Source organism: Rattus rattus, chromosome 9 (genome assembly GCF_011064425.1).
Source record: "Rattus rattus isolate New Zealand chromosome 9, Rrattus_CSIRO_v1, whole genome shotgun sequence".
Taxonomy (NCBI): domain Eukaryota; kingdom Metazoa; phylum Chordata; class Mammalia; order Rodentia; family Muridae; genus Rattus; species Rattus rattus.
In genome coordinates, this window is record NC_046162.1 from 63,184,271 (window position 1) to 63,206,780 (window position 22,510).

A 22,510-nucleotide genomic window follows, 5' to 3' on the forward strand; every position below is an offset into this window, starting at 1 on the left:
GAGGCCGGAGAGACGGCTCAGTAGTTAAAAGTACTGGCTGCTCTTCAGAGAACCTGAGTTTGACTCCAGATGCCCACATAGCTGCCATAAGTTGTCATAACTCTAGTTCCAGGGGATCCAATGAACTCACACACACATAAGATAAAAATAAATATTTAAAAATAATATTAAAAGACAGGGGATAGTGTGGCCCACCTCTAGAATAGCCAGGGACACACACACACACACACACACACACACACACACACACACACACACACACACAGAAACTTTTGCTTTAGAAAGGAAGAAACAAACGAACAAGCAGAGCTGCGGAGATCCTGAAGTGGATGAGCTGCCCATTTGCCTGTACTGAGGTCCCTCAAGACAAAGGGCCCTCCACAATTTTGCGACACAGATACCCAGAGATTTTTTTTTTTAATAGTTATGAGGCTATGAGGACTGCCACTCAGGAACGCAACAAGTTGAAGTCACTTCTAAAGCAAAGCAAATATATTTAGAAATAACCAAATCAACTTGCTTCTTAGTGGTATTTGTTCTAGGGCCATAGAATTCTGGCACCCACTTCTGCTCCTGCAAGCTCTACTGATAAGGACTTCACTCTGAGGTTCCCCATAAACAACTGGATAAAGATACAAAGCAGCTAACTATTTGCAGACAGGAGGGCAGGCATTGCTGCGTGCCACCCTTAGGAGCAACAGACGCCAGTTTTAGGTCGTCTGACCTTCTGTCTGGAGAGCAAGGAACGGGTAAGCACAGGCAATACGTTGTGGAAGAGACAGAGAATGGGACTTGGAGAGGCCAGGAGGATGAACCTTAAGGCAGAGTCTAGGTAAAAGAGAGATTTGTACAGAAAGGAGTCCTAGATAGCCCACAGCGTGTGCGGCAAGTGAGGATCTGGGCTGTGGGACCTGGGTGGTGGACCACTTTTCTGGCATGCCCAAGGGTCTGCTTATCCCAGCACCAACAACGCAAATGCAAAACAAGTGCAGAGAATGGATGACCACAAACTCAAGGCCAGCCTCCTCTACATGTGGCATTCCAAACCAGCCAGGACAACACGTGGGACCCTGTCTCAATCTCCTTCCCCCCAAATTTTTTGAGGCCAGCCTAGGGTACTTAGCTTGAGACTCTATCTCAAAAAGCAGTGAAAGAGAAAAAGAGGGAGGAGAAAGAGGAATTAAGGGGAGAAACAGGGAAAAAAAGAAAGAGAATACTAACAAGATGACTGACTTCAGAGCTCTGCCAGGGAGGAGGGTGCTCAGGCCCCAGGCCCCAGAGAAAGCACCATGAGGGAGGGCAAAGCCTCATCTGCTTCTACAGTCTTGAGGTGCCTAGACAATTGCTCAACTATACAAGATCAATGCAGGCTTCTCTGAAAGACAGGGAATTTCAGTAACATAAGAAAATGTCTAGGGGCTGGAGAGATGGTTCAGTGGTTAAGAGCGCTTGACTGTTCTTCCAGAGGTTCAGTATATCTCCAAAAATGAAAAGAAAGGAAAAAAAAAACATGTCTAGTAGCATCAAATCAATCTATAAGACACATGAAGTGTATGGAAATATCCATTAACAAAGAGGGATATAAGGCCAGGTTGGCTGGTAGCCACGCCTTTACCCAGCACTTGAGATACAGAGGCAGGCTGATGTCTGAGTTCCAGGCTAGCCGATCTACAGAGTGAGTTCCAGGACAGCCAGGGCTACACAGAAAAACCCTGTCTCCAAAAACCAAACCAACACACACGGAGGAAAATCAGTCAGTGAAAAGATCTCAGAAATGTGGGAAGCTAGCATGAGCTGTTACGAGGGCTGGAGATGTGGACTCCCCTAGCACGCACATAGGCCTGGGTTCAGTCCCAGCACCATATGATCCAGACATCAGGCGCATTCCCATAATTGTAGCACATAGAAGACAGAAGTAGGAGGACCAGGAGCTGAAGGTCACCCTTGACTACTTAGCTCAGTGGTTCTCAACCATCCTGATGCTAAGATCCTTTAAGACAGTTCCTCCTGTGGTGGTGACCCCACCCATAAAATTATTTAGTTACTATTTCATGTCTGTCTGTAATTTTGTTGTAAATACCTGATATGCAGGCTATTTGATATGTGACCCCTCAAAGGGCGGGAGACTCACAGGTTGAGAACCATTGATTTAGTTCTAGGCTAGCCTGGGCTATTGTCAACACATTTGGAGGGGCAGTTTTTAAGAAGATTTATTTGTTTGCTTGTTTTTCTCTTTTTAATTATTTTTCTTACTTCTCAACCAATTTCTCCCAGTCCCTCCCCACAACTATCCCCTTGTCCCCTACCCTATCCACTCCTCCTTGGTTTCTCTTTAAAAAAGAAAGCTTTGTGGGATGGTGGTGACCCATGACCTTGATTCCAAACAGGATCCCCACAATCTCAAAAGAGGTGTTTGAAAACATAGTGTTTTGTTTTGTTTTTTTAATTACCTTTATTTTCTTACAGTCTAGTCATTACCTCCCCACCCCTGTCTGCCATCCCACATTCCTCATCCCATTTCTCCTCCCCACTCTCTCCAAGAGGATGTCCCTACCCCCTGCCAGGCCTCCCACTCCCTGGGACCTCGAGTCTCTTGAAGGTTCGGTGTATCTTCTCCCACTGGGGCCAGACCAGGCAGCCCTCTGTTGTAGATGTGTCAGGGGCCTTAGACCAGCAGCTGCATGCAGCCTGGTTGGTGGCTCAGTGTCTGAGAGAGCTCAGGGGTCCAGGTTAGTTGAAACTGCTGGTCTTCCTATGGGGTCACCCTACTCCTCAGCTTCTTCCAGCCTCTCCCTAATTCAACCATAGGGGTCCCCAACTTCAGTCCATTGGCTAAGTGTAAGTATCTGCATCTGACTCGTTCAGCTGCTTGTTGGGCCTCTCAGAGGACAGCCATGTTAGGCTCCTGTCTGTAAGCACACTATAACATCAGTAATGGTGTCAGGTCTTGGAGCCTCCCCTTGAACTGGATCCCAAGTTGGCCTGGGCACTGGACCTCCTTTTCCTCAGGCTCCTCTCTGTTCCCTGCAGTTCTTTCAGACAGGAACAATTCTGGGTCAGAGTTTTTGACTGTGGGAGGGCAACCCCACCCCTCCACTTGATGCTCTGTCTTTCTTCTGGAGGTGGACTCTACAAGTTCCCTCTCCCCACTGTTGGGCATTTCATCTAAGGTCCCTCCTTTTGAGTCCTGAGAGTCTCTCACCTCCCAGGTCTCTGGTCCTCCTACCTCCCACCCCCCAACCCCAGGTTGCATATTTCCATTCATTCTGCCAGCCCTCAGGGCTTTTCTCCTGCCCCTCCCCCCCAGTACCTGATCGTGTTCCCCCTTTCCCCTTCCCCTCCCTCCCTCTGCTTCTCACAATTGCTTTCTTCTCCCTCCCAAGTGAGATTAAAGAATCCTTACTTGGGCCCTTCGGCTTGTTAACCTTTCTGAGTTCTGTGGGTTGTATCCTGGGTGTTCTGTACTTTTTTGGCTAATATCCACTTATTAGTGAGAACATACCATGCATGTCCTTTTAGGTCTGGATTACCTCGCTCAGGATGATATTTTCTAGTTCCATCCATTTGCCTGCAAAACTCATGATGTCCTCGTTCTTAATAGCTCAGTAGTATTCCACTGTGTAAGTGAACCACATTTTCTGTGTTCACTCTTCACTGTGGGACATCTGGGTTGTTTCCAGCTTCTGACTATCACAGATAAGGCTTCTATGAATATAGTGGAGCATGTGCCTCTATGGTATGGTGGGGCATCTTTTGGGTATATGCCCAAGAGTGGTATAGCTGGGTCTTCAGGTAGATCTATTTCCAGTTTTCTGAGGAACCTCAGATTTCCAGAGTGGTGGTACCAGTTTGCAATCCCACCAGCAGTGGAAGAGTGAACTCATTGGTACGGGGAGTGGGGGACTTCCTAAACAATTCCAATGGCTCCAATGATTTTCAAAAAATCAAACAACCCAATCAAAAAATGGGATATTAGAGCTAAACAGAGAATTCACAACAGAGAAATCTTGAATGGCTGAGAAGCACAGAAATGTCGAAAGTCCTTAGTCATCAGGGAAATGCAAATCAAAATGACCATGAGATTCCACCTGACACCAATCAGAATGGCTAAGATCAAAACCTCAGGTGACAGCACATGCTGGTGACAGCACATGCTGGCAAGGATGTGTATTTGTTCTTGACCAGTTGTTTGGTCAGTTGGTTTGATAAGGTTCACTTTGTAGCTCTGGCTGGTCTCGAGCTCACTATGTAGACAGACTAGCCTCAGACTCACAGAGATCCACCACCTCTGCCTCCTTAGTGATGGGATAGAAGGCACACACCACCCAGCAGCGTAATCACGTGTTTTAAAAAACAGTGACAAGTGGCCTAGGGAGGAGGTCCAGCTAAGTTTGCCAGGCACACCCGGTGCTCTGAGCTGGGTCCCTGTAACCCACAGATACGTGGGGGAGGTTAACTCTTCAGCTGACTCCTGCCCCCAAACGTGTACCATGGACTCTCCACTTATATCATACACCTACACATGCTCACACACACACACACACACACACAGAGACACACACTCACACACACACACACACAGAGACACATTCACACACACACTCACACACATTCATACACACACACACAGAGACACACATTCACACACACACTCACACACATTCACACACACACAGAGAGACACATTCACACACACACAGAGACACACATTCACACACACACAGAGACACACATTCACACACACACACACATTCACACACACACAGAGATACACATTCTCACACTCACACTCACACACACACACACACTAATAAAAAAACATTTTTTAAAGAAGGAGGTAAAGAAAAAAACCTTAATGCTATCAAAGAAAAACTAGCACATTGTACATAAGGGTAGATAAAAATCCTGATAGGCTCCTCTTGGAAACTAAAAACCACAAACCACTTGGAAATACAGACCAGGCCTGGTCTGGTGTATATTCCTTCCAGCAACTTTAGTGCTTAGGTTGAAATAGAATGGCTGGAAGTACAAGGTTAATGACACAGAAACCTTGTCTCCAAGAGCAGTAACTTAAAAACAAACAGGCAGGGTTGGGGATTTAGCTCAGTGGTAGAGCTCTTGCCTAGCAAGCGCAAGGCCCTGGGTTCGGTCCTCAGCTCCGAAAAAAAGAAAAAAACAAAAACAAACAAACAAACCAAACAGGCCTGCCTTTATGGTTGCACGCCTTTAGTCCCACCACTCAGGAGGCAGAGGCAGGCTGATCTCTGAGTTCCAGGCTGGCCCGGTCTACAAAATGAATCCAGAGCTACTCAGAGAAACCCTGTTTCGAAAAAGCAAAAAAAGGAAAAAGCAAACATAGCTGGCCTGTAGCTCAGTGTTAGAACACTAGGTGGGCTGAGAACCTTCAATTGATAAGAATGTTTACCTAGAGTCCTCCATACCCAGCACAGCATAAATATAGTAGCATGGGTCTGTCATCCTAGCATGTGGGGGAGGGGTGGCGGGGGGAAGGCAGGACAATCTAGTGATTCAGCTATACCTGGAGTTTGAGACCAACCTAGGCTACCTTTATTTTTAAAAAAAAAGGCCAGGCGTTTTAGCCCAGCATGCGGTGGGGGTCTTGTGGGGGGGTGGAGCAAGGCAGGTAGGTCTCTGAGTTCAGGACAGCCTGGTCTTTAAAACAAGAGGAAAGGCAGGGCTACACAAAGAAAACCTGTCTTGAACCACCCTCATCAATGTTTTTTTAAAAATAGGTCTCACCAGACAGATGTAATTTAGTTCATTCTCTTGCTTCACAAAATGTATTTACATGGTCTAAACACTCTGCTATCTGACTTGGAGTAAAAGCTAAAATTGAGCTCTATCCTGCCCCCAGGAGCCCACACAACAAGGCAGTGACACACACCTATGGTCCTATATAGATAAATAGTCACGGTTACTCCACAGACAAGGCAGAAGGACCAGTGGAACCTGGGAGTTCCATACCAGCACACGTATTCTGTGCACATGGATGTTCTGCCTACACATATGTCTGAGGCCCAAAGAGACTGCTGTATCCTCTGGGACTAGAGTCACAGACAGTTGTGAGCTGCCGTGTGGGTGCTGGAGATGGAACCTGGGTCCTTTGGAAGCGCAGCCAGTGCTCTACAGCGCTTGCACGCTCTCTCTCTCTCGCTCTCTCTCTCTCTCTCTCTCTCTCTCTCTCTCTCTCTCTCTCTCTGACAGGATTGAATACAGCTGAGGGTGACAGTACACTGGAACTCATCCTCCTGCCTCCATACCCAAGGTGCTGAGATTACAGGAGTTTGTCACCACAGCCACGAGACACCCCCTCTCTCAGGGGAAAAAAAAATCTAAAAATAGGTTAAGAAGGCCAAGAATCCAGCAAAAGAAAAACAACTGACCAGTTAACACAGCTGCTTAGGCTAATTTTTTTTTTCTGGGAGAGGATTAAGTCTCAACAAGGAGTGTTTCCTCAGGAAAGCATCTCTACAGCAGGACACAACAGTCCCAGGTCCTCCACAAAAGAGCACAACAGGCACACGGTATTTCTATACCCACGCAGGCATAGTGCATAGAAACAAGATCTCTAGAGGGGACACAAGGAGCACAAAAGCAATAGCCAAGAAATGGAAGAAATGGTTCAGCTCTAGAAAACCAGGACTTGGGCTGGAGAGATGGCTCAGAGGTTAAGAGCACCGACTGCTCTTCCAGAGGTCCTGAGTTCAAATCCCAGCAACCACATGGTGGCTCACAACCATCTGTAATGGGATCTGATGCCCTCTTTTGGTGTGTCTGCAGACAGCTACAGTGTACTTACATATAGTAAATAAATAAATCTTAAAAAAAAAAAAGAAAGAAAGAAAGAAAAAGAAAACCAGGACTTACTGGGAGAACAGGTATGCAGAAATAGCAGGTCACTGTTGGGGTCCAACAGTGGACCAAGCTAAGGTGTCAACATAGAATTGCCATCCCTGTCCAACTTAAAGCCAAGCTCTTTACCTCACCTTCTAGAAATCAGTCCTAAAGAGACAACTGCCAAATTCTCAAACAGGCCACTTTCAGTTGGCAAGAAAACAGTTCTCTCTACCCTAATCCTCTCACAGAATAGCCTATAAGGCTAGCCAGTGTTGCTCAATCAGTTACTTTTCTATTGTTCTAGCTGCCAGTTCAACCTTGCAAAGAAAGTGGTTTTGTTTAGTTCCTTAATTTTGTTCTGCTGAGAGGATTGAGCCCTGGGTCATGTATAAGGTAGGCTAGTCCTCTATCTCAGAGCAACATCTCCAATAAGGAAAGCTAAATTGAAATAACCTCTTCAGCTGACCCTTGTGGCAAAGGCCTGTAATCCCAGCTTGGGCAGCAAATCTTCCTGTCTCAGCTTCCAGAGAACTGTAGCATGAACAGACGTAAGTCACCATGCCCAGCCACAACAGGACTGGCTTTGTCTTCAGGCCATATGTCATACCATAATATTTTCCTAACGTAATCTTTCCGTTTGTGCTGTTCTACTGAATAAGTATTGACGTGAGTTCAGTAGATGTTAGTTTGTCAATAAAAAAAGGCCAAGCAAGCAGAAAATAAAGCTAATCTGCACTTTATTCTGTCCCCCCACCATACAGTCTGGCAGGTGTTTATAGGGTGGGCATGTATATTGTATGTTAAGTCATATGGAATCAAGAGTTACGTAGAGTCAGTGGCGTCTTTCAAAACTCATGTTTAAACACTGAGGCATCTCATATAAGGACTAGGGCATATTTAGTGTTGGGGAGCGAGATGGCCTGGAGCCAAACCCGGTAGATATTAAGGCGTGAGTCCACTTGATTTTAGCAATTATACACCAGGAAATAGGGACAAAGGCCAAAGGACTTATTAGCCATAGATCACAATGGCACAGGACGTGTGGGTGAGCTTGTATGCTGCAGCCACACTGACCCCAGTGTTTAGCACTGGGTCCTATACACATTTTACTTGTAAAGCTTGCCAGAGGCAGAACTTTCTCCATTGAATATGTGAGAGTGCGCGGAAACAAAGGTCTTGAAAGAGGCGTGAAGAATGTCCGGAGACCGACACACCTACCTCACGCGGTTTCGAGGGCACAGGCCTCTTCTGATGGCCGTGATACTCAGACATCCCAGTATCAAGGAAAATATTTAAGGTCTGTGCACATACATGTGTTTTCCTCCCAGGCCCACAGGCAGGGAAATAACTGGGGTGGGAGCCACAGGGGGCTGGGCAGGAGTTGTGACATCATCTGGAGGCTGACGTGTAGAGGTTTGTATCGCAGTGACCCTGTACCCACTTTGTCATGCTCCAGCCGGCACCGGGCGAATCAGATGAAAGGTGAGAATCTTTCCACACAGGCGTTCTCCCCGCCCAGCCATATTGCCTCTTTCCTTCCTTTCCTTTAGCTTGAATTTGAACTTGTAATCCTCCTGCATCTCTGCCTCTCTGCCTCTCAGGTGTGGAAATCACAGTGTGGGCCACCAAACCTAGTGTCTTCTTGTCTAACTTAACATTTCCTTTCCTTCCTTTTTTTTTTTTCTTTTCTTTTCTTTTTTTTAGAGCTGAGGACCAAACCCAGGGCCTTGCGCTTGCTAGGCAAGCGCTCTACCACTGAGCTAAATCCCCAACCCCTCCTTCCTTTTTTTTAAGACATGGTTTGCCCTGGCTTTTCTGGAACTCACAGAGATCCGAGTATGCCAACATACTAGGCTTATCGTAAACATTTTCATGATGGATGGCTTAGATGAAAAAAAAAAAAAATCAAGGGTTGGGGATTTGGCTCAGTGTTAGAGCGCTTGCCTAGCAAGCACAAGGCCCTGGGTTCGGTCCCCAGCTCCAAAAAAAAGAAAAGAAAAGAAAAGAAAAGAAAATCACAAGTATTTATGACTGGGAAAAAAATCATAGAGCTGAACAGTAATGTCTCAGGCCTTGAATCCCAGCACTCGGAGGCAGAAGAAGATGTCACCGAGTTTGGGGCCAGCCAAGACTACAGAGCAAGTTCCAGGACAGTCAGGGCTACATAGAGAAGTCCTGTTTGGATGTCCCCACACACACACACACAGCCCCCTGGTATGGATGCCCCCCCCACACACAAAAGCCCCCTGGTATGGATGCCCCCCCACACACACACACAAAGCCCCTGGTATGGTAACCCCCCCCACACACACACACACCTGGTGGGGATGCCCCACCCCCCCACACAAAGCCCCCTCGTATGGAAGCCCCCCCACATACACACACAAAGCCCCCTGGTATGGATGCCCCCCCACACACACACAAAGCCCCCTGGTATGGTAACCCCCCTACACACACACACAAAGCCCCCTGGTATGGATGCCCCCACACACACACACAAAGCCCCTGGTATGGATGCCCCCCACACACACACACAAAGCCCCTGGTGGTAACCCCCCCACACACACAAAGCCCCCTGGTATGGATGCCCCCCCACACACACACACAAAGCCCCCTGGTATGGATGCCCCCACACACACACACAAAGCCCCCTGGTATGGATGCCCCCACACACACACAAAGCCCCCCTGGTATGGATGCCCCCCACACACAAACATGGTAACCCCCCACACACACACACACACAAACACACACACACACACACACTCACACCTACACACCTACAAACACACCACACACACACACACACACCTACAAACACATCACACACACACACACACAAAGCCCCCTGGTATGGTAACAAAGCCCCCCCACACACACACACACAAAGCCCCTGGTATGGTAACCCCACACACACACACACAAGCCCCCCTGGTATGGTAACCCCCCCACACACACACACAAAGCCCCCTGGTATGGTAACCCCCCCCACACACACACACAAAGCCCCCTGGTATGGTAACCCCCCCCACACACACACACACACACACACACACACACACAACCCACAGGAATGCCCACACACACACACACAAAAGCCCCTGGTATGGTAACCCCCCCCACACGCCAAGCCCCCCGGGATGGATGCCCCACACCCACACACACAAAGCCCCCTGGTATGGATGCCCCCCCACATACACACACAAAGCCCCCTGGTATGGCCCCCCCCCCTCACACACACACAAAGCCCCCTGGTGTGGTAAACCCCCCACACACACACACAAAGCCCCTGGTATGGTGCCCCCCCCACACACACACAAAGCCCCCCGGTGTGTTTGCCCCCACACACACACACACAGAGCCCCCTCGTATGGTAACCCCCACCCACACACACAAAGCCCCCTGGTATGGTAACCCCCTCACACACACACAAAGCCCCCTGGTATGGTAACCCACACACACACACACACAAAGCCCCTGGTATGGATGCCCCCCCACACACACACAGCCCCTGGTATGGTAACCCCCCCACACACACACACACAAAGCCCCTGGTATGGTAACCCCTCACACACACACAAAGCCCCCTGGTATGGTAACACACACACACACACACACACACAAAGCCCCCTGGTATGGAACCCCCACACACACACACACAACCCCCTGGTATGGTAACCCACAGTTTTAATCCTAGCACTAGGGAGGTGGAAGCAAATGGATCTCTGTGACTTGGGTGCCAGCTTGGTCTACAGAACGGATTCCAGGCCAACTAGAGTTACAGGATGGGACTCTGTCTCAAACAGATTAAAAAAAAAAAAAATCAAAGGGGCCATGGTAGCACATGCTGTAATTCTGGCACTCAGGGATTACAGAGTTAAATTCCTGTCTGAAAAGCACAATTTTGGGCTTCGAGATGGGATAGCAATTAAAAGGGCTTGCCAACGAGGCTGAGGGTATCAAGCAATAACTGACTTGCCAGGCATGGTGGTATGACTCCCTGATTCCAACATTAGGGAGGCAGAGGCAGGCAGATCTCTGAGTTCAAGGCCAGCCTGGTCTACAGAGTGAGTTTCTGGAATGTCCAGGGCTACACAGAGAAACACTGTCTTGAAAAGGAAAGAAGGAAGGGAAGAAGGAGAGAAAGAGAGAAAGAATGAAATGACTCCTGGATGTTGTCCTCTAATGGCCATGTTTGTGTAGTCACATGCACCATACACACACACCCATGTAATAATAGTGGCAATAATGATGGTGATAATCTAACCATTGAAATATAGGAGCTGGACAGATAGCTTAGTGGTTAAGAGCACTTACTGTTCTTGTAGAGGATCTAGACTGGGTTTTCAGCATCTGTGTCTGTCAGCTCATGACTGCCTTAATTCCACTCTAGTTCCAGGAGACAACACCGTCTGGCCTCCACCGGCATCTGCATGCATGCGTTGCACATAAACTCATGCAAATACACATTACATTTTAAAAATTTTTAGGGTTGGGGATTTAGCTCAGTGGTAGAGCGCTTGCCTAGCAAGCACAAGGCCCTGGGTTCAATCCCCAGCTCCGAAGAAAAGAAAAGAAAAAAATTTTTATATTTTAAATGATTAAAAAAAATAAAATTTGTGCTGGAGAGATGGCTCAGCGATTAAGAACACTGACTGCTCTTCTAGAGGTCCTGAGTTCAATTTTCAGCAACCACATGGTGGCTCACAACCATCTGTAATGGGATCCGATGCCCTCTTCTGGTGTGTAGACAGCTAAGGTGTACTCATATAAATATAATAATAAATAAAACTTTAAAAAATAAATTCAAGCCAGTCTGGCTGCTCATACCTGTTATCTTAGCATTCAGGAGGCTAAGACAGTAGGATTCACATTAGTTCTAAGCCATCCTGGACAACATAGTGAGTTTCAGGCCAGCTTGACCTACAGAGTGAGATCCTGTCTCAAAACCAAACAATTTAGCAAGTCAAGAAGGCACTGCAGCGGGGTTGGGGATTTAGCTCAGGCACTGCCTAAGGAAGCTTCCAGGCCTGTCTGGTCCCCAGCTCCGGAACCTGATGAACCATATTCCTCCGCCTGCCCGATGGCCAGGCGGTCCTACAACATAATGAAGCCAGAAAGGGGACAAGCAGATTGTAAAGAGAAAGCCCTTTCTGCCCCACCCACCCCAGTCTCCTCAGCACCACCACACCTGTCAGGAGACACTCTTTATTCCAGTATCACAGGGTCTGCTCCAGGAACCCACCAAAAAAAAAAAAAAAAAAAAAAAAGCTTTAATTCCAGTACTTGGGAAGCAAGGGAGAGACCAAATTGGTCTACATAGAATTTTCCAGGCAGCCAGAGCTACATAGGGAGACCCTATCTTAAAACAACAACAAAAACCAGAAAGGTTAGAGTGAAGACAGACTGTTCATCTTATATTGTGGAAGGTCCCAGTTTGTTTTTATTTATTTTATGTATAAAAATTATGGTTTTTATGGGTTAGTTATGGGTGCGTGGAATTGGAGCCAAGTCCTGTGTAGGAGCAACAAGTGCTTTTAGCCATTACTTCTACCCTGGAAGGCTCCAGTTTAACCTCCAACACTGCAAAACAAACCTGACAGCATATACATATAATCCAGCACTTAGGGGCCTGAGCCAGGGACTGGAGAGAGATGGCTCAGGGGTTAAGAGCACTGGCTACTCTTCCAGAGGTCCTGAGTTTAATTCCCAGCAACCACATGGTGGCTCACAACCATCTGTAATGGGATCAGATCTGGTATGTCTGAAAACAGCTACAGTGTACTTTAAATAAACAAACAAACAAACAAATATCTGCCTCTTTAAAAAGGAGAGGCAGAGGGGTTGGGGATTTAGCTCAGCGGTAGAGCGCTTGCCTAGCAAGCACAAGGCCCTGGGTTTGATCCCCAAAGGAGAGGCAGATACTTTACAAAGTAGATAGGAAGATCTAGAAAGATGCACTCTATTGTATGTAAATTAAAAATGATTTAAGAGGCCTGAGAGGTGGTTCACCACGTTAGGGTATTTGCCTCTGAGCCTAACTTGAGTTCCATCTAGGAACCCTCTCTATGAAAGGAAATAACTCTCACAAGTTGTCCTGTAGCTTCCAAAGTGCATGCTGTAGCACACATGAACCCCCTCCCACACCCAACGCACACACACGCACACACACACACACATACTACTACTACTACTACTACTACTACTACTACTACTACTACTACTACTAATTACTACATTCTTTTTCCTTGGAGATCTGGGTCTATCACTGGCAAGATCAAGCCAAGACTATGTAGTCTGCCTTGTCTTTCCAAGTGTGTTGTTTGGAGACCACTTGAGATCCTTGAAGCATACTTATAATTCTCATCAAGCCATTGGAGGCTTCTTAATTGTTCTCCTCTGTGGATTTAGGGACACCAGGGGAGGCCATTATTGCTGACAAGCAGGCCAGGAGCTCCAGCATCATGGGAGTATAGTAGAACCCAGGGGACAGAGCCAGTGGAAGAGCCTGGCACCCCGCCCCCAATAGCTTGAGTAAAAAGTCTGCTGTGGAGAGTCAGCATAAAGAGAAGAACCTAAAACCCTTTTTTAAAAGGATATAAAAGGGGTTGGGGATTTAGCTCAGTGGTAGAGCACTTGCCCTAGCAAGCACAAGGCCCTGGGTTTGGTCCCCAGCTCCGAAAAAAAAAAAAAAAAAAAAAAAAAAAAAGGATATAAAGCAAAGGACTTCCTAGACTGACGAGCAGGTACCCAGCCCTGAGGTGTGTTCCCACCCAGGCCCAGACACTGAGCAGTGCCAGGAAAACTTTATTGCAGAGTGGCAGCCACTTCACTTCTGCTGTTCCTAAAGTCGTGGCTCTCGCAGCTGCTTCAGAAAGGGCCGGGGAGTGTAGGTGGAGCTGCTGCCTTTCTGAGCTCCTGAATAGACCTTCACAATTTGGCTTTGATTCTTTCTCTTGCTAAGTAGATGATGCTGTCTTCCTTCTTTTCTTCTCTTCCAAGCCATACACTCCTTTTCCTTTTCTTAAAGAGTTGGCTGGGCCCCCTAACACCATGGTAACAGGAGTGGTGACAGTAGTTGTCTTGTATCCTTCCTAAATCGAAGGGGATTAGGCTGAAGTTTCTAAATGTGATGATTGCTGTGTGCTTCTCAATGGGATCTTTATCAAGCTCAGCATTTCTCCTAGCAGGGGCTGGAGTTCAGGGCTGGAGTGTGTGCTTAGCATACACAAAGCCTCGAGTTCTGTCCCCAGAACTGTAAAAAGGTACTTTCTACCCCGGATATGGATATTCGTGTCATCACAGACAGGCCTTAAACCTTGCCCGGTACTTTATCTCTGCTGAAGTGAGCATGGAGAAGCAGACTTGGTGTGGGCCAGCCTTGAGGGGCAGCCATGAGCTTGACATTGCAGCAATGTGCTCGCCTAGAACTGATTGGGTTTGTCTTACCTGTATTTTATGGTTTTTTGTGTGTGTGTGTGTGTGTGTGTGTGTGTGTGTGTGTGTGTGTGTCTCTGTCTGTGTGTGTGTGTGTGTGTGTGTGTCTCTGTGTGTGTCTGTCTGTGTGTGTCTGTGTGTGTGTGTGCATGTGTGTCTGTGTGTGTCTGTCTGTGTATCTGTCTGTGTGTGTGTGTGCCTGTGCGTGTGTGTGTGCGCGCGCGCGCGCATGTGTGTGTGTGTGTGTGTGTGTGTGTGTGTGTGTGTGTGTGTGTGTCTGGGAACAGGGCATGTACATACCATTCACTCACATAGAAGTCAGAGGACAGTTACTTAAGTTCTCTCCTTCCACCTTTGCATGGGCTCTTGGGATAGACCTCAAGTTAAAAGTTTGTATAGCAAGCACTTTAACCTACTGAGCCATTTTCCAACTTCAGTTTTTGATTGATTTGTTTGTTTGTTTGTTTGTTTTGAGACAGGGTTTCTCTGTGTAGCCCTGACTGTCCTGGAACTCACTCTGTAGACCAGGCTGGCCTCAAACTCACAGGGATCTGCCTGCTTTTACTGGAACTAAAGGCCCACCAATGCTGGCTGTTTTAGTATTTGAGATAAGGCCTCACTATCTAACCCATGCTGAACCTGAACTCAGGATCCTACTGCTTCTGCCTCCTATGTTCTAGAGTTACAGGTCTTAGCATTTTTCTAATCTTATAGATAATTTGGAGAAGATAGGACTTGACTGTTTCCTAAAATTTCTTTCCTCATTTCTCTCTCTCTCTCCCTCTCTCTCTCTCTAGAACATGGTCTCACCCTGTAACTCTGCAGGCTAGGAACTCCCAGAGATCCACCTGCCTCTGCCTCTGCCTCACCACACCTGGCCTCCCTGCTTTAGAAGTTTCTACTAGAGGGTCTAGATGTAAGCCCTAATGTAAAGCCAGAATCCCCCAGTGTGGTGGTGCATGCCTTTAGTCCCAGCACTCAGGATCTCTGTGAACTCAACAACAGCCTGGTCTGCACGGTGGGTTCCAGGATAGCCAGGCCTACACAGACAAACAAGAAACAACCCAAAAAACCCAAACCAGAGTTCTCCCTTCACTTTTTTTTTTTTTTTTTGTTGTTGGTTTTTTGTTGTTGTTGTTGTTTTGTTTTTTTTCCAGAGCTGAGGACCGAACCCAGGGCCTTGCACTTGCTAGGCAAGAGCTCTACCACTGAGCTAAATCCCCAACCCCTCTCCCTTCACTTTAAGAACCTGTGCTATAGGGGTTGGGGATTTAGCTCAGTGGTAGAGCGCTTGCCTAGGAAGCGCAAGGCCCTGGGTTCGGTCCCCAGCTCCGGGGGAAAAAAAAAAAAAAAGAACCTGTGCTATAGGGGGTTGGGGATTTAGCTCAGTGGTAAAGCGCTTGCCTAGCAAGCGCAAGGCCCTGGGTTCGGTCCCCAGCTCCGAAAAAAAGGAAAAAAAAAACAAACAAAAAACAAACCTGTGCTATACCTATAGTTCATGAAAAGCTGTTACAATCCAGAACAAAGATGCATAAGTCTGAGCTGAGTCTGACCCAGGTAAACAATGCTGCCCTTGAAAACTGTGTGTGCCCTGGGGTCCACAATGGTGGAACTTTGGTGTGTGTGAACCCTACACACCCCTCAGGCACCTACTTGCTTCCTCATTTCTTCACAGCCAAAGCAACAGGGCTAGCTCAGGTCACTACTGCTGGGTACCCTGGCAGCAGTTCTTTAATAAAACGTCCCATTCATGCTCAGGATTAGGAAATGTGGCCTTCCCAATTAAACTTCAGAACTAATCAGTCTAGTGGGGCAAAGGCCATGTCCCCTGTCAGGCCTGACATTGAAAACTGGAGGTAAGAGATTGGTCGGGCACTCAGGAGAAACAGTCTTCTCTCGGCATGTGCATTGTGGTACCACCAACTTTTGTCTAAAACGGAAAGCCAATAACAGGCTAACAGGACACTTTATTCTATCACTGAGGGTATAAATTTGCAAAGTTCACATCACTCTGTATCTGGGGATAAGCCCCGTCACTGGATACCTGGGGACCCCTCATATAAGCAGGGCCAGTATAGTATTTAAGTATCTATAGTTTATAAGCTGCATATAGTGGAATGTAGGTGGAGGTGGTGGAACACCAGCAGGTGTCACAACCCAGAAGTGTCCTAGTGACCAGAGAGACCCTCCTCACCAGCCAGAGTGGCTTGCCTGTGCTCTCCTGAGGACAATGGCCTCTGGCCTTAAACATGGAAGCACTGTGTGCTCCTAAACCAGTATGGGCAGAACTCAAGAGGTCTAGGAGAAGAGTGGGAAGACCAGGCCTTCCGGGAACATCATGATCTGATGTTAATCCCTGTCTGTGATTGACTCAGTGGCCCAGCCTGTGAACCCCAAAGCCCCCCCTCTCCTTGCAGTGAGTGAGGCCCTGTAGTTTTCCTGCCTGTCTTGGAAACACCACTGACCTCTCAGTGGTGTGAGGGAGCTGAAGGCAGCTGAGGTAGGAGGGCAGCCTTCAGCTGTAAGCTCCACATGTAGTGCTTGCAGGAGGAACCTCACCTCAGTGTACACACTGGCACACTATTCTGCAGAACTGATCCTGCATCCCTAGCCCAGAGAAGCATAGCACTGGATAATATCTACCCACATCCAACCTGAGTACCCCCCACCTAGCCCATGCCACAGGCCTTTTGTCTGGGGCCTGATCCCCTGTGGACCCAAGAGGTGCTGAGCATTAGTTGGGTGAAGCCATGTCTGCTCATCTTCCTGCAGTTCTCCTCCACATTTCAGTCTGGGGGAGTAGGTCTCCCATCCTTCACAGAGAGGCTTGCTGAAGCTGAGACCTGAGCGAACACAGCCATGGCCTTGTGTGGAGCACTGCCTGTGTCTCTGGCCCTGGCCTCAGACCCACGCCTGGGCGAGCGCACCCTTCCTGCATGTGCCACAGGCGTGTCACCCTCTGCCTCTCCTTCCTGGGGGGCAGAAAGCAGCTCATGGGGTCCAAAGGGTCATTGGCCAAACCTCCAGAGAATGATTCCAGAGCAGGCCTTTGACCTGGCCAGCCGCCCATGATGTCTTGAGCAAGCTGGGCAGCCTGTGTCAGCGTGGCCAGCAGCCTCTCCCCATAAGGCCACACTGGTAGATGTGGGGAACATTGCCTCACTCAGCTGTCTTGGCCGGGAAAGCAGAGAACAGCTAAGGTACAGCAGCCCAGAGATGCCACAGCCATCCCTGAGGTGCCGCAGGGAGGGGAGGTGCAGATAGTGAGGGGCTTGCTACCCACAATGTAGCCATCCATGAGGGCCTACCAGCCTGCACCAGCCTTGACCTGCTCTGCCAGCATGGCTCAGGCTGCTCAGGAGCCCACCTGGAACCTCCAGTCAGTAGGCAGGCCCTGCAAAAGTTCCTCTGTCATGACAAGGTGGCCACCCCAAAGAACATCTGGTAGAGCCACACACCATCTGCGCACACACAGGATTCTACATGCAGAGAATAGAACAGTGTGGACCCTGAAGCAGGTTCACAGCTTCCTAAACAACCTGAGATTCCTGTTACATCCCTGGCCTCCTCTGCCCCGCTCTCACCTCCTGCCCACACTATTGTCTGTCTTCCCGAGAATGTATCCAGAGGCAAGCCAGTTCTTAGCACTTTTTTTTTTCCTTTGGAGCTGGGAACCGAACCCAGGGCCTTGCGCTTGCTAGGCAAGCGCTCTACCACTGAGCCAAATCCCCAACCGGGCAAGCCAGTTCTGAGGCCACCTCACAGTGCAGTTCCTCTTGCAACCGTCACCCCTGTCCTCAGCCCTGTCTCTCCCCTTCCCCCACCCCTGCCAGAGGCAGAATTAGAGCTAGGCCAGGTAGCTGCATAGGATCTCTGTCTGCAGATGGTTTGATATAAGCAGGACAGCCAGAAAGAGATAGGTCCAGTGTCCACACCTGGCAAAGTAATCTTCAGGAGGGATGGTGGGACCCAACCACCAAGGGCTGCCTCTCTGAACCCCATGGCGTGGCAGTGGGCGCTGGTTGAGGTTCCTGCTTTTCTGCTGTAGCACAGCTCAAGAGAAGGTGGTGTCCAACAGGCCTGTGAATGGAGCCTAAGCTGCTCCAATGGAGGCCACACAACTTTGGGTTCCCCAAGGTGATGATAGTGAGGAGTTAGGTGGCATCTGATTACCTGAAATTAAAGGCTCCTTTAGGAAAAGGCATTGAGGCAGGGGGTTTGGTACAGGAGTGGGGATGCCAGGCCACCATTGCATGTGAATATGAGGGCTGAGGAAGCAAGATCATGTCCCCCGTGCAGGCCTCACTGAAGGCTTGGACTCTGGGAGCCTTGGAGAGTCTGACAGGCCAGAAGTGTAATACGACCTCACTGATAAGCGTGATGGAAAAAGGAGCTCAGGGCAAATGCCAAGAAAACTGAGGTGCACACTAGATCCCATGGGGATAGGAGAGGTCTCCGTGAAGGTTGGTTAACCCCAAAGACAGGACTGGCTGGAGCAGCCATGCATAAGATGGGATAGAAAGGTCTTGACAGCTGTGCCCAGGGCCACAACATGAACTGAGTCTTGAACTGTTGCCAGAGTCCAGGGCAAGCCCTCTCTAGCCCCAAGGCAGGTTCTGGAGACCTGAGTCCAGTCCTTTGAAAAGCCACATCAGGGCATCCATGGAGCCAGGAGGTCACACCATATCCTGGAGCCAAGCAGCTGGGGTAGTAGCTCTGAAGGTAACCCCTGGGCCTAGGACTTTCAGGGGCAAGAGAGCTGAGGCTCAGACACTTTAGGGTAGATGAGAATCAGGCCCATCTCCAAACACAGTCCAGGATCAAATGTTCAGTGAAAACATGCAGTAACCGCACATATGGACCCATAAGGCTCCGATACCTCTCCCTCAATTAAAAGCCACAGGGACTAAAATACCTTACAAACCAGAACTTTCCACAAGTCAAATGCTAGGCAGAGGCAGATCAAACAGGAGGCTGGTGTGCACGAGTATTTGCCTGGCAATGCCCAGGACATCTGTGCATCCTGACTTCTCCCTGGTGCTTACTACTCAAGAGCCCAGGTGACAACATAGAGTCCCAGATAGGCAGAGTGGGCTTTATGGGCCAGTTACTGGTTGGACCTCAGGTCAGCACAGGTGGGAAACAAACCTCAGCCAGGCCTGGGATTCCCAGTGCTATGTCTCCTAGCTGCAGAGTAGTGGGCTGGGGCCCTGGAGGCCTGGGAGTTGGGCCAGGTACCTCCTTCCCCGACACAGGGAGGACTGTCTAAAGAGAGGCCAGATCCAAAGGCCACCAAGAAGAGTGTCCTGTTCTTCCTCTAACTAGACCTACTTAGGAACAGTTCAAGTAAATGTGTCTAGCTCTTGGTGCCAGTTAGAAGCTACTTGTCTGACACTGGCCTGAGTCATGAACAGCTCCACTGTGACCACTGGTTAGATCAGGCTAGTTCCTTCCTTGGCCTTTGCTCCTACCTGGCTGGGCCAGGTCGGCAGCAAGAGGACCTAGCATGGAGCCCTTCTATGATTCCTGCCCTCCATGATGCCTTCTGGAAGACTTAGAGGGGGAAGAGCCATGTGATATGGTAGCTGGTGCTGGGAGGAACATGTGTGTAAGAGAGAAGGGTGGTCTAGGTTTGGAGAACCAGGCATAGCTAGCAGGTGTCCTCAGGATCCTGAGTCAGCACAGTCTTGTCCTGCAGGAGCTAGGGCGGAAATGACCCTAATGAGGTTGCTGCTTCTAAATGTTTCAAAAAGTTCCTTCCTCAGAAAGCTGGGCATGGTATCACATACTGCGTTCTCACAAGCCTGAAGCAAGAGGATTGCCATGACTCCAGCCTGGATTACAAAGCAAGACCCTGATTTAAAAGAAACCAAAGAAAAAGAGACCTACACAGTCTCAGGACAGGGAGGAGGGCAGCTCACTTCTCTGGAGCCTATGCAAGCATTCAGGCTCCATGCCCACAGCACATTAGATTCTGCCAGGCACTCTGTGGCTCTACTGACTCTTACCCTACCTACCCTGTGCCCATGCGGCATGTTCCAGGTCCACGGGAGTCACAGAGATAGGCTCCTCAGCTCTGGACAGACATGCACATAAGACAGCTGAGCTAAGACTGGCAAGCAGTGGGCTGTGTCCCCAAGACACCAGACTCTGCTGTAAGATATAGTGCATGGTGTTGTGTTGCATGCTCTTGATCCCTCCACTTGGGAGGCAGAGGCAGGTGTGTCCCTAATGTCTAGGCCAAGCAGTTTACATAGTGAGTTCCAGGTAAACCAGAACTGCATAGTAGTTCCTGTCTAAAAAGGAGAAAAAAAAGTATAAAAATGCAAAAGCCCCAGCTCCAGGTAAACCAGAAGCTTCCTGTCTGCTGGGCCAGGCTGCCAGGGAGGAAGGACAGGTCTGTCTGTGTGCCTGAGGGAAGTGAAATAGTTTTAGAAAAGATAGACATTTTTAGTGTCAAAGATTCAAAGGACACAAAAGCTCAAAAGATAAAGATGATCATCTACAAAAGCTAGTGGGACTTACTAGTGGGCTTACTAACTAGTGGGGCTAACTAGTGGGGCTTACTAACTAGTGGGGCTTACTAGCAGGCCCTTACCCATGAAGTCTGGGTTCTAGCAGCAGCCGCAGCAGCGGCAATAAAGTGACCACTTTGACTACGGCTCAAGTGGATTCTGGCAGAGCTGCTCTAGGCTTTAACCTGTGCCTGTGTGTGTGGTACAGCTTACCAGACAGTCCTTGGCCTGTCTGTGTCCGAAGTGTTCATCAACACTCCCTGTACACGCAAGCCCCAAGCACAGGACAACTCACTGAACTCTCGATGGGGTGGCTTGGCTTGAATGGGAGGTGGGGCCACCTGCCCCCATGCCCTTAGGAAATGGTTATAACAGCTCAGGGTGTTTTGTTCTGTGCTTTCTTTTGTTTCCAGAGCCTAGATTTCTGTGCAGTAGGGAAGAGGCAGGCCCAGGATCAGTTGAAGATATGTGAAGCCTGTGCCCACACAGACCTCCTACACCCTAGTCAGGACCCAATACAGTTGCTGCCACTGGCCAGGGCTAGGTCACTGCGGAGGGCCTGCTGGCCTGTATAGGCTCCTGCAGAGAGAAGCAGACTGAGTCCCTACAGGCTGCTATGATATGACCAACTCTGGGCACATCCCACCTCCGCTTCCTGTGATCCTAACCTACATCTTTTTCTACTTCTTGCCTGTAGAGTGTCCCGCACCTCTGGGACCCAGCCGGAGCCCTGTCCCCACACAAAGGGTCAGCTGGAGCCCTGTCCCCACACAAAGGGCCTTTGCTGTCAAAGGGCTAAAGATGGAAGCTCAGCCAAAAGCCTTACACCCCAGACCCAGCAAGTCGCATCCAGCAAAACCTGCAAACTGCCAGCCACAGCGACACCCGAGGATCCGCAACTACAACCTCAAGGACTAGATCTCAGCTCCTGCAGGGTACTGCACAGGGGCTGCCACCTGGGTCCACGGGGCCTGTGCATGTACAAGTTGGGAGTGAGTACACACAGAATACACAGGTGGACTGTGACACAGGACAGACTCCCAAATGCTGGCCTTCCTGATACTAAAGAGAAATTAAAACCCTCCTCCATCTGCTTGGCCTGTGAAGTTGTCTGTCTTGTCCTACTTGGGAAATGAAGTATCAACATGCAGGCTAGAGCCTGGGCTGGTCTCTGCCACCTGCCTGTGTCACCACCCACAGCCACTGTGCACTGACCCTGTCAGTGACACTGTTCTTCTCTAGAACCTGGTGGGCAGAATAGAGTGGCCACCTGCAAAGTATGTCCCCAAGGAACATTGTGAGAGAGGTCCTCCCAGGAGCATGAGCCTGGCCGAGGCCCTATCTCAGAAATATACTCATCTGCCGACTGAAAACCTCATCAAGGGACCTGCCTGACCATTGCTGCCCACAGTAGGTCTTTTTTTTCGGAGCTGGGGATCGAACCCAGGGCCTTGCGCTTCCTAGGCAAGCGCTCTACCACTGAGCTAAATCCCCAACCCCCACAGTAGGTCTTAAAGAGGGTCATGGCCTTAGCCTTGCTGGGCATAAGACACACAGGGCTGCAGGGGTGGAAGCAGCTCCCAGGTCCAGGTTGCTCTGTGTCCCTGACTAATCATGTGACTCTTACAGCTTCATTTTGCATCTGTGTAAAATCCTGACAGTGGTTCCCGCTGGCTGGCTCACATGTGTGGGCCACACAA

General features: G+C 49.1%; 1 protein-coding gene across 1 annotated transcript in view; it reads left to right on the plus strand.

Annotated features, from left to right (window-relative positions):
- Ccdc57 (coiled-coil domain containing 57) overlaps nt 1-21,905 on the plus strand; it is a 103,581-nt gene extending 81,676 nt beyond the window's left edge. The window contains 1 exon segment of the mRNA XM_032913584.1: nt 21,508-21,905. Coding sequence (XP_032769475.1) covers nt 21,508-21,728 — 221 coding nt within the window. The 3' untranslated portion in view covers nt 21,729-21,905.
- The last annotated feature ends 605 nt before the right edge of the window (nt 21,906-22,510 follow it).